General features: G+C 46.0%; 1 protein-coding gene across 12 annotated transcripts in view; it reads right to left on the minus strand.

Moving 5' to 3' along the window:
* Dlg1 (MAGUK family member discs large 1) overlaps positions 1-13,650 on the minus strand; it is a 279,659-nt gene that overhangs the window by 212,642 nt on the left and 53,367 nt on the right. For 9 of the 12 annotated variants that reach the window (XM_076807301.1, XM_076807309.1, XM_076807307.1 and 6 more), the window contains exons 3-4: positions 7,772-7,867; positions 678-848 (exon numbers count right to left, since the gene is read on the minus strand). In XM_076807301.1, coding sequence (XP_076663416.1) covers positions 678-848; positions 7,772-7,867 — 267 coding nt within the window. Of the gene's footprint in view, positions 1-677; positions 849-1,059; positions 1,195-2,814; positions 3,179-7,771; positions 7,868-13,650 lie in introns of those variants that run through there. The other 3 variants (XM_076807310.1, XM_076807311.1, XM_076807305.1) reach the window with 3 other exon arrangements.

Here is a 13,650-nt window from a genome sequence, read left to right on the forward strand (position 1 = left end):
AGCTCGATGGGCTTTTGATTCACCAGAGTTTCACGTTTCTTTTAAATTTCGAGGATCGATTAATTAAACCGTACTGATCTGTCTGAGGAGTATTAGGGTTAGCGAAATTCTTCGGTAGTACGTTTATTTTATACCTGCGGCTTGCAAGTGTTCTATTGATTTTTATTCGAAGCAGTCGGTAAGGGTAGCATGGAGCAAAGTTCTGCTGATGTTCTCATCGATTTTCGCTATGTTTGCTAGAGAACGAAATAGATGGCGAACGTTCGGGATCTTCCTGAGCATGCGTCGCGGGGTTATACGTGTGTATCAACAAATACATGCTGGAAGATTTAATTTCACATGCTTCGAGTATATTGAAGAGTAATTGTTTGCAATGAAAATCGTCGATATAACAAAGTCAGACTTGCAGCACTGGAAATATTTATTACATCGCCCCAAAATCCACGCGCTATGAAACAATTTATTTTAACCAAGATATCGGGCACTGTATGCCTAGTCACCAATCGTGCACTACTACTTAATACTGAACAAGGTGGAAGTGAGTACAAGCTAAATATTCGAGTGACGCAATAAATATTTCCAGTACTGTGTATCGCTGATTTTGCGTCGTGTTGCCACGAATTTGCTGTTTAAAATTTCCTCCCGCACACTAATCAAAAGAAACTATTAAATCTTACCTTAGTAAGCGTCTCATGACTAGTCAGGATGTGCTGGCTACCATCAGGGTGAAGGATACGTTCGACTGAATTCGGTCTAGATACTCCGTCCAATTGTCCAGTCTCTTTCAATTGGGGCGGCGACGGCGGGGGTGGCAATTGTTCCTCCACTCCGCCGGTGTATCGCGTTTTCTGCAACCACAGATTCCCACCATTCAACGGATCCACTCTTAACGACATAATGGATAACCCACGTGCCCCGTATTCCTACGCAGCCTATGCACCATTTACTGCACTACGTACGTATTATGTGCATCTGCTGGTGCGGAAACTAAACCGACGGCAATCGGGGGATCCCAGCAGATCATTGAAGCTGCATTATTTCAGATAGCATTATATGTACCCTTGTCGGCGTGACTTTCCATTTACAGCACGGTTTCGCGCGTGTCGTATCTGTATCAGTTTGCACCTTCAAGAGGCAGACCTCGCTCGGCCCGACTTTCGGTACGTTTAAGAAGATCATTTCGCGCGGCCGTCGTCGCCGGTGAACCAGAAGAAATCGATCGAGAGTGGGATGTACACCAGCGTCGAGCACCGTTTCGACTGGCTGCCCTCGGCACCGAAGGATGCGCACGTCGCCATCAGGTTTCGATATCGGCGACAGGCCGACTTTCAACGGCTAATCTCTCAGAATCCCGGATTTCATTTCATTATCGCGACCGCGCGGGTCTTCTGGATACCGAGGGGGTCTGTCGAGGTACGTCGGCTGTATCAATGATCGGGAAGGGGAACGTTTATTGAAACCCTTCCATTCGAAACGTCGCCCTCGGCTGCGCGAGAATATACGACAGCATGAATTTCATCTGCGAACATCGATTTCGTTGAACGCGCGTCCACCATGTTTTCTTCCCGTGCTGATAATAAAATTACTAGTGTCTAAGTTATATATGTGCAGCATTAGGAGGAATATTGAACACGCTGGGGTAGCAGAGGGTAGCGAAAGCCTGCACACTTACAGTGACTCGAATTAATATTCGGACACTTCTTAAAATCGCATAACTTTTTTAGAATTTGTTCAAACGACTTGAATTTTTTTTAGAAGCTAGAAGGATTAGTTTGCTAACTGACGCGTTTCGTCGTTTTGAAAAAAAATGTATTTGGTTGGAATAGCGAAAAGAATAATAAAGGTCGATTTTTAAACTTTTTTTGTGAGCTTGTAATGAAAATTCAAAAAAAAAACTAACAAAAAAAAGTTTAAAAATCGACCTTTACTATTCTTTTCGCTATTCCAACCAAGTACATTTTTTTTCAAAACAACGAAACGCGTCAGTTAGCAAACTAATCCTTCCAGCTTCTCAAAAAAACTCAAGTCGTTTGGACAAATTCTAAAAAAGTTATGCGATTTTAAAAAGTGTCCGAATATTAATGCGAGTTACTGTATGTCAAGACCAATTATGGCGTTTTTTAATAGAATTCTTCGAAATTTTGCGAGCATTTTCTATAAACGAAACGGGACGATGACTGACAAGGCAACATCCCGAACACTGAAATTCAAAAAATTCTGAAACTTTGTAAATATGTAAGGCATTTCCTCCTGATTATAACGCAATTTTTGTTTGCTGCTCAAATCCAATCTAACGGGGTGTAATGGATCCCTAAAAAGCCGGTTATTTCCCGATTTTCTGTTATAACTCGTGAACTGTAAAATAATTGTTCTACCAAATGATAGATCTAATTAAAAGAAGTAACTTTTGCCGTAAGACTTTTTTTCTGTCTCTTACAGTTCGCGAGTTATAACAGAAAATCGGAAAACAACCGAATTCTCAGGGGTCAATTACACCCCCTTAAAATGAATTTGGGCAGCAAACAAAAATTGCGTTGTAATCAGGAGGAAATCCCCTACGCATTCACAAAGTTTCAGAATTTTTCGAATTCTCGAATTCGGAATCTTCCCTTGTGAGTTACAATTAAAAATATAAGAAAGTGTCTTAACGTTGACCGTTTCATATTTCTGTAAGTGACACGCTATTACCATTCGCGATCATGTTTCTTCTATTAACTAATGCAGAGATCCGTAATTGCGTTAACTTTGAGTTACATTGAATGCAGCTAAATTGAACGCTAACGAAATTATCACGTTTGAAAGCAAGGAACTCACATGATTCCAGCAGCATCCGCAAAGATCGTTCGATCGTTTCGAGTCGTGCCGTGGTACGTTACGATTGCCGTGCTCTATAGATCGAAAGGCTCTCTTTGTTCTTCGTTTGTGGACTTTAACAGGCACCCCGTACATATAGTCGCTGAAACGTCGCCGTGAATGACGCACGATAGACACCCAGTCGATCATTGTTCCGCCGCGTGGAAGTTCGACCGAGTTCGATATTCACTTCGATTCACTATTCACGAGTCCTTTCAGCGACGTTTGACGGGAATATTAGATTTTTTTTGTACCGGTACAACGACGATATAATACCTACAGTCCGTTTGTAAGGTATATTTCATCAAAATCCAAGGTCGGCTTAATTTTCTTTTCTTTAGAGCACCTGCCTGAAGTAGAACACTATTTAATTTCTTTTTAGTTTATTCTATTTTCTCCGAAAGTTCCAACTTGGGCCAACTTGGATTCCTCCGTTCAAGAACATCCGCTGGAAAATTGCTCTTCTAACCGTCACACGCCAATTTTCGCCCCAGACTTTTCACTCCATGCATTTACATCCCTCAGAGAACCGGCGTGACCCTCGAACTTCACGGAAACGTTTCCCCGATACAAAATAAATCGTCGGGTCTCGCAGCTGTCGCGCGCGAACGTGCAATTTTCTTCCAGTCACCGTTTCCCGTCCGGAAGCAGCCCTATCGTGCGCTCTCAATGGATCACCTCGGAAAATCTGGCAACCTTCTTCCGAAACTATCACTCTTCCAGGCTATCAGCGCGTCGCAAGTTCAAGAAAGAATCAAAAACGCCTGTGCGCCTCTCCCCTTTCCTCTTCCTCCTTCGTTCAATTGATTTCCCTAATAAATATCGATGTCCGATCGTTATTTCGAAGCCCTGCTCGGCAGAGGATCGCGGGAGCGGACGATGGAACAAGCAATGACAGAGGTAATCGAGGAGAATCCCGATCGATGCGAGGAAAAACCGAGGATGAAACCCGGCAGGGTCGAGCTGGGCGATAAAAAAAGTTGCCGCGCGACGAAAGCTCGAGTTGAAGATGGGAACAGCGGCAGTAATTCCTCGAACGTTCCCGGGGAACGCTTCGCGGGAGATAAAGAAGTTGAAGAATGAAATTTAAAGGCAGGGGCGGGGGAGACGTCGACGCCGTTGAAAGCCCGACGCTAAGCGGAAGAAAAGTGTCGTGTATTTATGCAGCCCTTCGCCAAGAATCCGCCGGTCCAAGGAACTATCGGCACTTCCGCCTACGTGTTCGACCCTATTTTTAACCTGGCCGAGGATAAGACAATGTTTAATCGCCCTGCTCCCGCCTAATGGAGTTTCGCGCGTGCCACCGGGCCCAGAAAGAAGAACCTCAAAGCGGCCGAAACGTTTATGGATTTCCAAGAATACCAAGAGCAGCGCCGTGAAAATTGTTTACGCGCGAGAGTCACGGACGCGACGGGCGAAATGGTTTCTTGCTACAAACGCGTTACACGACCGGAACGCGGAATTACGTCGTGCCCCTTGCTTCCGTCTCCGAACACCGTCCTTCAAGCGCCCGAACCGCGATTCGCGGGAGAAACGAATTCCATTCCGCTCTGTGTTCCGCGAAACCCGAGACATCCGACGGCAGACTGGCTCGGATTAACTGGGAACGCGTTGCTCGGGGAAGAACGTAAGCGATTGTTTGCGCCAGCGAGCAGGATGCTAACTTGACGGCTCTGTTCGCAAGATTATTTTCCTTCGTTCTGCCGGCTTCGGGGAACTATTTCCCGCGCGTTTGTTTTATCTCAGGCCCGTGGAACAACCGATTCCGACGCGAGCCTTCCGAGAAAAGCAGAAGGGTCCGGCAAGGTCGACTATTCGCGTCAATTAACAGTTCCCCTTTTTCGGTTCAGTCACGCAGTCCACGTGCTTCCGCGTCCCATTGATTTTCCTCGGCTCGTGGAAAACGGCCCTGGAGTAACACGATTCCGTGGGGAGTCGAAGGAATCTGTCTCGGATGTGTACTACGTTTCGAAACATTGAATGCCACGCGCCATCGTTAAATCACACTGTCGAAAACTCTCTGGCACTGGCTTCTCGATTCACAATACTTTGTATCCTCTTCGAAGTTCTTGATCCCTCGCAAAGTTCACTAGACTCGGTGGACACGCTTTATAAGGCCACTGACTTGTTGAAAACTGTTTCCGTGTGCAACGAAGTCATCGTTTCGAGGCAGCGAAGGCGAAATCGTTAGGAAGAATTCACTCGCGACCGATTGCTCAGCAAGGGTGAGCGTACAGTGAAATCGTGGGTGTCAGGGAGAGGTCGAGCTTCGACCTCGAAGGGATGGACGTCAGCGTCGGTACTGTCGTAAGACCGTCTCGACGTTGGTGGTCGGCCACGTTCCGACGCTCCTACCAAGGCGTCGTGGTCTAATTCCGACACGCTTCTTTCCATCGAACACAGTGGCGATGTTTGGCGAACGCGCCGCGTTCGAACGATCCCCCCCGGAATCGTAAACAGCCGTATTTTCGCACGTGTTCGAGACTCTACTGCCAACTAATTCGTGACAAGAACAAACATATTCAAAACGTAGGATTTCCTCTTTTTTTTTTCGTGTCCTACGACGAACTTACGATCCGCACGAATTCACCTAAGTCAGACCATTCTCCGTTCTCATAGTCTCGTCAGAATTTCTTTTCTACTACGAACTATTGCTACGAGATCAACAGTCACCAAACACTGGGCCGTCGAATCTGATCGCTCACTGAAAACGATTTCATAGCCCCTTGCGCTGACCTATCATCCTCACTCTTGCTTTAAAGAACTCTTAAAAGCCTGCGCGTTTCGCCGGCCGGAACAGTTCCAGCTGAGTTTTAAGCCAAAGGCTGTCGTAATCTGTGTCAGTTGTGCACTTTGCGATCTTCGCGTGCCAACGAGATAAGGTCTTCTTCGCGATCCGTCCTCGATGTCAGCTTTCGCGAAATACCTATCCGCTGCATTTTACGCGGTCCGAAGGAACCTTGCTCAATATGGTTGACGATTGATAGCAGAGACGCGCAATTCTCGCCGGTTATAAATATCTTCAGACAATGGGGACGTCGCTGGGCTGCAGATCGATGCATGGCGAGATTGTCTTCGCGGGGAAATTTCACGGAAAATTTACGCACTGGTCTGATTAACCAGCCGCTTAATTAAACTTCACGCCGGGCGAATGCCAGCCTCGTTGTTCACTGGTGTATGTACAAGTGCACCGCTGTATATCAGTGGTTATTTATAATCTGCACGCTCGAAACGTTTCTATTATCCCACTAACAGATTCGCTCGAATGTAATTTATGAATAGTAACCGTTCGTTAGTCATCGAATTGGTGGTACGTACGTGTGCTTTATGTGAAATGATGAGCTTCTGAGTGATCGTTGCAGCTTCCCAAATATTCAAATCCAATGCAATAGTCCTGACTAACTTTTTTTTCTAGCAAGTACTTTAATGTAATTACTTCCACCTAACGTGTGTCGTAAACTCATAAGTACCAAACAGGATCAACCAGATTCGGGATTTACGCTTCTCACACAAGACTTTGTTACCACTGTTAATAAAGACCATCGTGATTGCAAATAATATTTCGTTTTTGTCAAATAATCGGCTTTAATCGGCTCCACGCACTTCTTCGCAATTATTGCCGTTTAAAGCACGCTGTCCGGACGGATTAATTAACTAACAGCGTACGTATTTTGGCAGGCTTATCAGGTCGGCTAAATCAAATAGAATGCATCATAACCGGCCTGGCCGCAGTTTCTGCACTTCATTTGCAAACACGAAAGCCGCGAAACGGTATCGATAATACCGGCGCGTTGATTTCTGGTATGATTTACAAATTATCCCGCGGCAAGCAAGTCAACCTTGATTATTCGTGCAATTGTCGACTTTGCGAGGCGCGTTTCTATATAATCGAACGGAAAGAGCGTGTGAAGCTGATGTGAATATCAATTAGGGGGAATTTGCAACACGAAATTACACAGTTAAGGCTACGCTAAATTGCTTCCATTCTTGTATCCCTGTTGTTTTGGGAAAGACCAACACGTTTCGGCGAATTTCCCCGACGGTTGGGGGAAGGAGAATCCCTCTTTTTCGAAACGAAACCGCCAGGACTATCGTCGCACAATAGATTCCATTTCGTATGGCTCTAAGACACTGCGGATTTATCGGTGAAAGAAGCAGAAAGATAACAGCAGTCCGTATCTCCGAGCCAGGATAAAACGCATCCCCTTTTTTCCGGTTTGCTCGCCACGGAAATGAGGAAACGAAAAGGGGCGCGGAGGAAGCCAGAGCGCTGGAAAATTATAGTTTACCCCTGATGCAAAACAGGTTAATTTCTGTTTTTGTCGTTTCGGAAAGGACGCAGCTTCTGGACGCGTCATTGTGGGGGCATCCGTATAATAACGCCAACTACTAGTAGTCCTTCCGACATGGTTTTGAATGTTAGTCGTCTGAAATTAGTGTACTGACTTGTGTCTAGTCGATACGGAGCTATCGGTGGCTGCTAAATTACCGACAAGCTTACGAAGCTCTCTTCAGCATAGGGATTACATGGATAAACTTGTCGGTAAAATAGGAATCCTTCCAATAATAACGAAGATCTGCAGGGACCTGACAGATCTCTATATTGCCATCCAAGCATCGCGGTCGGAACAATCAATATTAACTCTTCGAGGCACATGTTAATCAGCAAAGAAAGAAGCTGCATTTTCCTTAGTAATGTTAGTATGGTTTAAAACTTTTCAAAATTATTGTCAGCGACACAGAGTTACCCACTGAAATTACACTGCAGGAAAAGTTACATCGCAGGCGAAGGTTGTCAGCATATTGATCGTTTGGAGTACAGCGTTAGTATTTTCAGTTGATTTCGAAGCATTTCGGAGTGGCTATGCAGGAGACGGATCAGAAGCAGTTCTCACACATTATCTGTAGATCTACAAACCTGAGCTTCGTCTACGTGGTCCGGAGCCTCGGAACTGGCCGACCCGCGGCGATAAATGTTCAACAGAGTCTGGTTGACCGGAAAGGCTGGACCACCCTGCAATAATCATACAATCTGAAGACATCTGAATGCGCCCTGTCGACGAGGAAACGTTATATGCTCCCGACAAATTCTGCGTTTCATACTAAAGTATCGCTGCTCAGTACCAGCCGCATGGAACGAATGCATACAAGCCTGTCCGACCAATGGTCGACATCGTCCACTGGCGCGGTCGCATCGAAGGCCCCCGGGCAATTAAATCTTCGCCGTGGCAGCACCGCAGACCACGATTTCCAAAGCACGCGGAATTCGATAGACAACAGAGTTCAGGCATTTCATCATCGGCAAGCAAAACGAGCATTCAACCTGACAATCCGTGGCGCAGCGACGCCCCGGGACTCGCCAATACATCCGCGGGCGTTTGCGTGCAAACGAGGGGCAGATTTAATTTCTGGATCAATTAGCCATTAAGCCTTAACTCGATCCCTGGCCGCAATTTAAACTTCGCCCGGCTGCTTGTTCCCCCCGTCTTTCTCGCTTTCCAACTGGCGTTTAGCGCCGCGCGTTCGATCTCTCTTCCGACCGACCACCCCCGCCCGCCCACGGCGGTGTACAGCCGGGCGACTGGAGGACGTGCAAATAAATAGAGAGCCAGCGAGACGCAAAGTCAATTATCGTTCGGGAACGAGAGACCTGACGGAAGTTCCGACGGCGTACGGAAGGGAGAACGAGCGGGCGCGCCGCGACCGCGTTAAACGAACCAAACGGAATTATTCATGACGAACTTTCGATGCGCAGGTGTGTTTAACATCCCGCGCCACTTTTCCTCCAGCCAGCCTACCTACGCCGTGCTCTTTATTAAATATGCACTATCGCCGCTATCGTCGTCGGTCGGCGCGTTTGTTTCACCCTGTGCGCGCATTCCCCGACGCCGCACCTCGCCACCCCATTACCCCCCGCGTTACCATTCGACGCGCGAAGAACTTGTACCCGTGCTCCACTGCGACAGGCAAAACAACTCTCCCGCGATTTGTTTTTCTTCCCTCCATTCCAAGCCAGCGTAATGTCGGATTCTATCAATACGACGTCTCTTTCCAGTGGCAAATAGCACGGGAGGGAGAGCTTGCTGCGAGGAAGCGTGACTGAATTATTTCGGTCGAAAGGGGGCGGGCAACTGGATTTCCAGCGATGCTTAGATCGGGCTGAGCCGACGCTACGTGCTGGTAAATAGGTAGTACATTCTGTCGAAAAAGTACCGGGAATTGGTCAATGAAACACAAGATATGTATTATTCCTCCAAATTTATTGTATCGCCTTCAAAGTAGGCCCCTTTCGAAATAATACACTTATGCCAACGAAGAACCCAATCATCGAAACATTTTTTGAACGCATTTTTTGGAATCAACTTCAGTACTCGCCGCGAATTCTCTTTTATGTCATCTATCGACTGAAAACGGGTGCCTCGAAGTGGTAATTTCAGTTTTGGAAAAAGAGAAAAGTCGGCCGGAGCTATATCAGGGGAATACGGTGGCTGCTCGATAAGATTTCTTGAGCTTTTGGCCAGAAAATTTCAGACAGATTCTTTGTTCGATATTTTTATCCATTGTAAAAATCGCAAAACACACTTGACATGAACTGACTCAATGGCGCATTGTAAACAAACTAAACGACAAGTGACGCTCAAACGCCGCGTGAGTATAGAGGACAGTTGTGCCAACTTAGCGACAAAAAGAATTTCAACAATCCCTTTAAGCGAGCTTTTTAAACGATCTATTCCCGGTACTTTTTTGACAGAATGTATATACACACGCGTGGGTGGTGAGTTTGAAAGATAATTAGTGCGTGGTGAAAGTTTCTTTTGGTTAGTTTTCGGAGGATTTTGAGGGAGAATGTATACTGTGAGTATTTAGAGAAGTTATATTCTCGGACGCTGCTGGTTTTCATCAACTATACTGCTTTCGCAAATATAATTTGTTCCCCTTATCGTAGTTTAAGCCCCAGCTGAATTCCGCCGCGAAACCCTCGTTAAGGGATGGAAAAACCGCGACCTGGAAAAGATCTTTTCTCCTGCGGCGGCTGATAAGGGGGGATTGTCGGAAAAATAAAGGGTTAGGGATCGATTTCTCGCGGCAGGGGGGGCGGGAATGTAAACGAAAGACCACTTTCCGCTCGGGGCTGTCGTTCGAGGAAAACGGTTAAACGATCGGGACGTGGAAACGCGGGTTACGTGTTTGACAAGCGGCTGGCTGGGTTTAAGGGGAGCGGCGACGTCCGCGGGAGGAGCGGTGGCGCGATTCTTGCGCCCGACATATTTTGATTTTACGCGCGTGCCCTCGAGAAAATAGACGTGACAGCAATATATTTGAATCCCGCTCACCAGCCCGTGCAAATTGAAAGAAAATACGGCGCGGCCGCGGTGAAATGAGTTCCGTCTGCCCTGCTAAGGTACTTTTTTTCCTCTCCCCGACGTTTACGAAATGTTACATCAATTTTGCATCGCCTCTCCGTTCGCGAGGCAACGGGGTAGCTGCGTTAAAAAATTTGTTCGCCAGTGGCGCGGCGCGTTTCCCTTACCGGGCACCGTTTGCATCCCACGGCAATTACAATGCGCAGTTCGTCAGAATTTCGTGGTGCCGCGTGTTTAATAATCGTTCAAAGTAATAATGGCATGCAACTTTCCTTTCCAGCTCGTTCGTTTTTACGTTATTATTTCCTCGCCGTGCAAAGGCACGAGTTGCTTTTCATTACCGGAGGGGAACCCTCCTCAGCCACGCTCGCCGCCTCTATTTCGCTGATTATTTTCGGCGAGTAACTTCGAGAGGCTTTCCTTCACCGTCGGAAGAAAGGCACGCGTGATCTCGTATATATCGCGTATATATAGCCGGGGCAGAATAGACGGATTCGAAACCCACTTGTGCGTCGAGTTCGTTTATCCAAAGATGAGACGGAGTCTCGAGTCTTTGGTAAACGTTCCACGCTACGTGCTGCTCTCGGTGTGTGCTTGAAATCTCGAGATCGAGGAACTCTTTGGGCGCATCGAAATGAAGGGAACGCAAGCCAGGGAACTTTCACGAAGATAAATTTCGAGGCGAGCTCGCGCAGAAAACAATACCGCCGTTCCCTCTTTAGACTCCAATCGAAATTCAAACTGCCCTCGAACGTGTATGGTTCCTCTTGCTCCCGTTCCACGTACGAATATAAATAAATCTCGGACATCGTGTCCATCTCTCTGGTTAATCAATTGAAGCCACTAATTAAATCTCCAGTAGAAATCCTCTTATTAAATTAAGTCCCGTAGTGAAATTCACTTCTAGGTGTTAAATATCGTCTGGTTGGATGGGTGGATACTCAGCGTAGATGTTCAGCCTCGAATTTCGATAATATTAACGCGACCCTCGTGGAACTTTCGACCAAAGTGTTCCTGTTTGCACAATATTCCTGTCCGATGGCGGTTTAACCGTAACTACTAGCAGCTGACGTGCGTCTAGTCACCTCGTCTGACCACAAAGCGTCAGTATCCCCTGGTTAGCAGTGTTCCGTACTATTACGTCGAAGATTCGCGTCTACGTTGAATCGTGTCGATGGTCCCCTGACGTTTGGGTGTTTCCACCACTCGACCGTTCAGTTTGCCTCGGCACCGAGTCCTCTAACCGTTATCAGCCTTAATATTATAATTTATGGAAACTGCGAAATGAACGAGAGATACCCAAGCTTCCGCGTTGGAGTAAGTACTGACAATTTTCACGATCGGATAGGTACGTCTCGGGTGTCGAAATTTCCTTAAATCTCAAAGTGAAATTTCATTCATAAGTCATATCGCGCAATCATGGATTCGGATGAAAATCCTCCACGGTCTGGAGGATCCATCACAATTATGCGATGCTCTGCTCCCGGGGTACAGTGGAAACGAAAATTTGGGACCGGGAATGGTCTGTGAAGATTGGACGATCGAAATAGGGGTGATAGTTATAGACGGTAGCATTCAAAGGACCACTTGGATTCGAATTCTATGAAGCTGTAGCATATTAACGGGCTGTTTCAGGTTTCAGGACAGAGTATTATAAGAGGCAATAGCCAGTACCTGGACGTCAGACTGATATATCTGTGTGTCTGCTGCAAAGCGATGGTACAAGGTAATAATAATCACAGAATGTTACAACGTCGGATTTAGGGGATATTTTAAAATATTATTCCACGGCTCATCATCGATGTCTGGCACGTCATTCTAATTTCCTCCGGCCCTGTGTGCTTTACTCGAAGATGCCACTCGATAACAATCAATGGGAAACCATCACGGTCGAAAATGCGGCCTAGGGTGCAACGAGGAGCCCTGGTAATAAAATCTCTGGCAGCGTACATCTAAGCCAAGGTATGAATCCAGGAGCTGGTGAAAAGACGCTCCACCGATTCTGGGACGATGATCGAATACGCGGATACGCGGTACCGTAAAGCGATTCCGCTTTTTGATAGAACCCTCCTCCCACCCGGTACCCGTCACCCCTTCGATCCTCTGTTCACTCCCGCGCGGTCGTAGGTGGCACGGAGCATCGTCGAAGACTCCTCCACGGATTGAAAACGGATACTTCCGGTTTCGTGCCATTGCGGCTCCGAGGCACGTACTCCTTTCCCCCGAAGGCTATGAACGCGTATATCCACCTCGATCACTCGAAAACTCCATCCTACACCGCCCAGCCTTATGCAGTCGCGGCGCACACAAACGTATTGTTTATTTATTTACGGGCAAGGAATTAGTGGAAGGTCTACCGGTCTTGGTGTATCTTAAAACACTGTCAACAGTCCACGAAGGTTCTGAACTGTCTAGATTACGTGTATCTGATTCATGAGTACTTGCCATAGCTAACAGAAGTTTTTGTCGACTGTCAGTTAGAAGGAGGAAAGGGGAGGATCTGCGCGCTTCTTATTAAGGGTGGTGTAGCGCATCGAAAAAGATCGATTTCTTTTCTGGCATAAATCAATAGTTGGGCATCACGAAAATGTGCTCCCAAAGCCGCAGATCGAAATTCGAAGAATTAAAGCGACTATAGCCAGTGTTTGTTACGGAGCAGCAGGTGACGCAAAGGTTACCAGAAAACTTTAAACGCGTTTTTCTCGAAGCAGAATTTTTAAAATCGGTGGGACTATCTCAAAAGGTTATTATCCGAGTCGACTGACAAATTTCTATTTTGAAGAATATACTTTTGTGTAGTGGAGAAACCATTAACAATTTAAAATTTTTGAAAATTTGTAATTTTTAAAGGTGTTGGAAGGACGAAAAATATAGGGAGAAAATGATTTAAAACTTTAAGTGTCGGTTGTTTTTCAACAAATGTCATTTTTTGTCATTTATAATGGTATATCCACTAGGGAGTTTCATGCTCTTTAATAATCTGGCATTGTTTTTTATTTTAGACCAATGGTTTAAGTGCTACAAGTTCCACCGTTTTGGATGAATTTTTTGCCGCCTCGACTTTAACGACTCCCCAGTGCCGTCTGCAACGATTAATTACGAAAAAAAAAAATTGTATAGTTTAGACATCCATAATACTATGCAGAAAGTCCCCATTAAATTATATGTAGTAGTTTTCCTTTAATTAATTCCTAACGATCACCTATTTTTATGGACTCTAGATCAGAACATCCCCTTAAGCATTATCTGGCAAACTGTGCATAAGACACGAGGAAAGCCTCCCTATTTGAAGAAATGTAGCGACGGTGGAGAGTTTGTGACACCATCATGTCACTCTAAGCTCACCACTTTGTCTAATAGCTTCGAAAATAAGTTCAGAGATGTCTACAAATTGAGTATCATAATTGAATTTAATATCACTGCTTAGGAGAAT

Source organism: Andrena cerasifolii, chromosome 2 (genome assembly GCF_050908995.1).
Source record: "Andrena cerasifolii isolate SP2316 chromosome 2, iyAndCera1_principal, whole genome shotgun sequence".
NCBI lineage: Eukaryota > Metazoa > Arthropoda > Insecta > Hymenoptera > Andrenidae > Andrena > Andrena cerasifolii.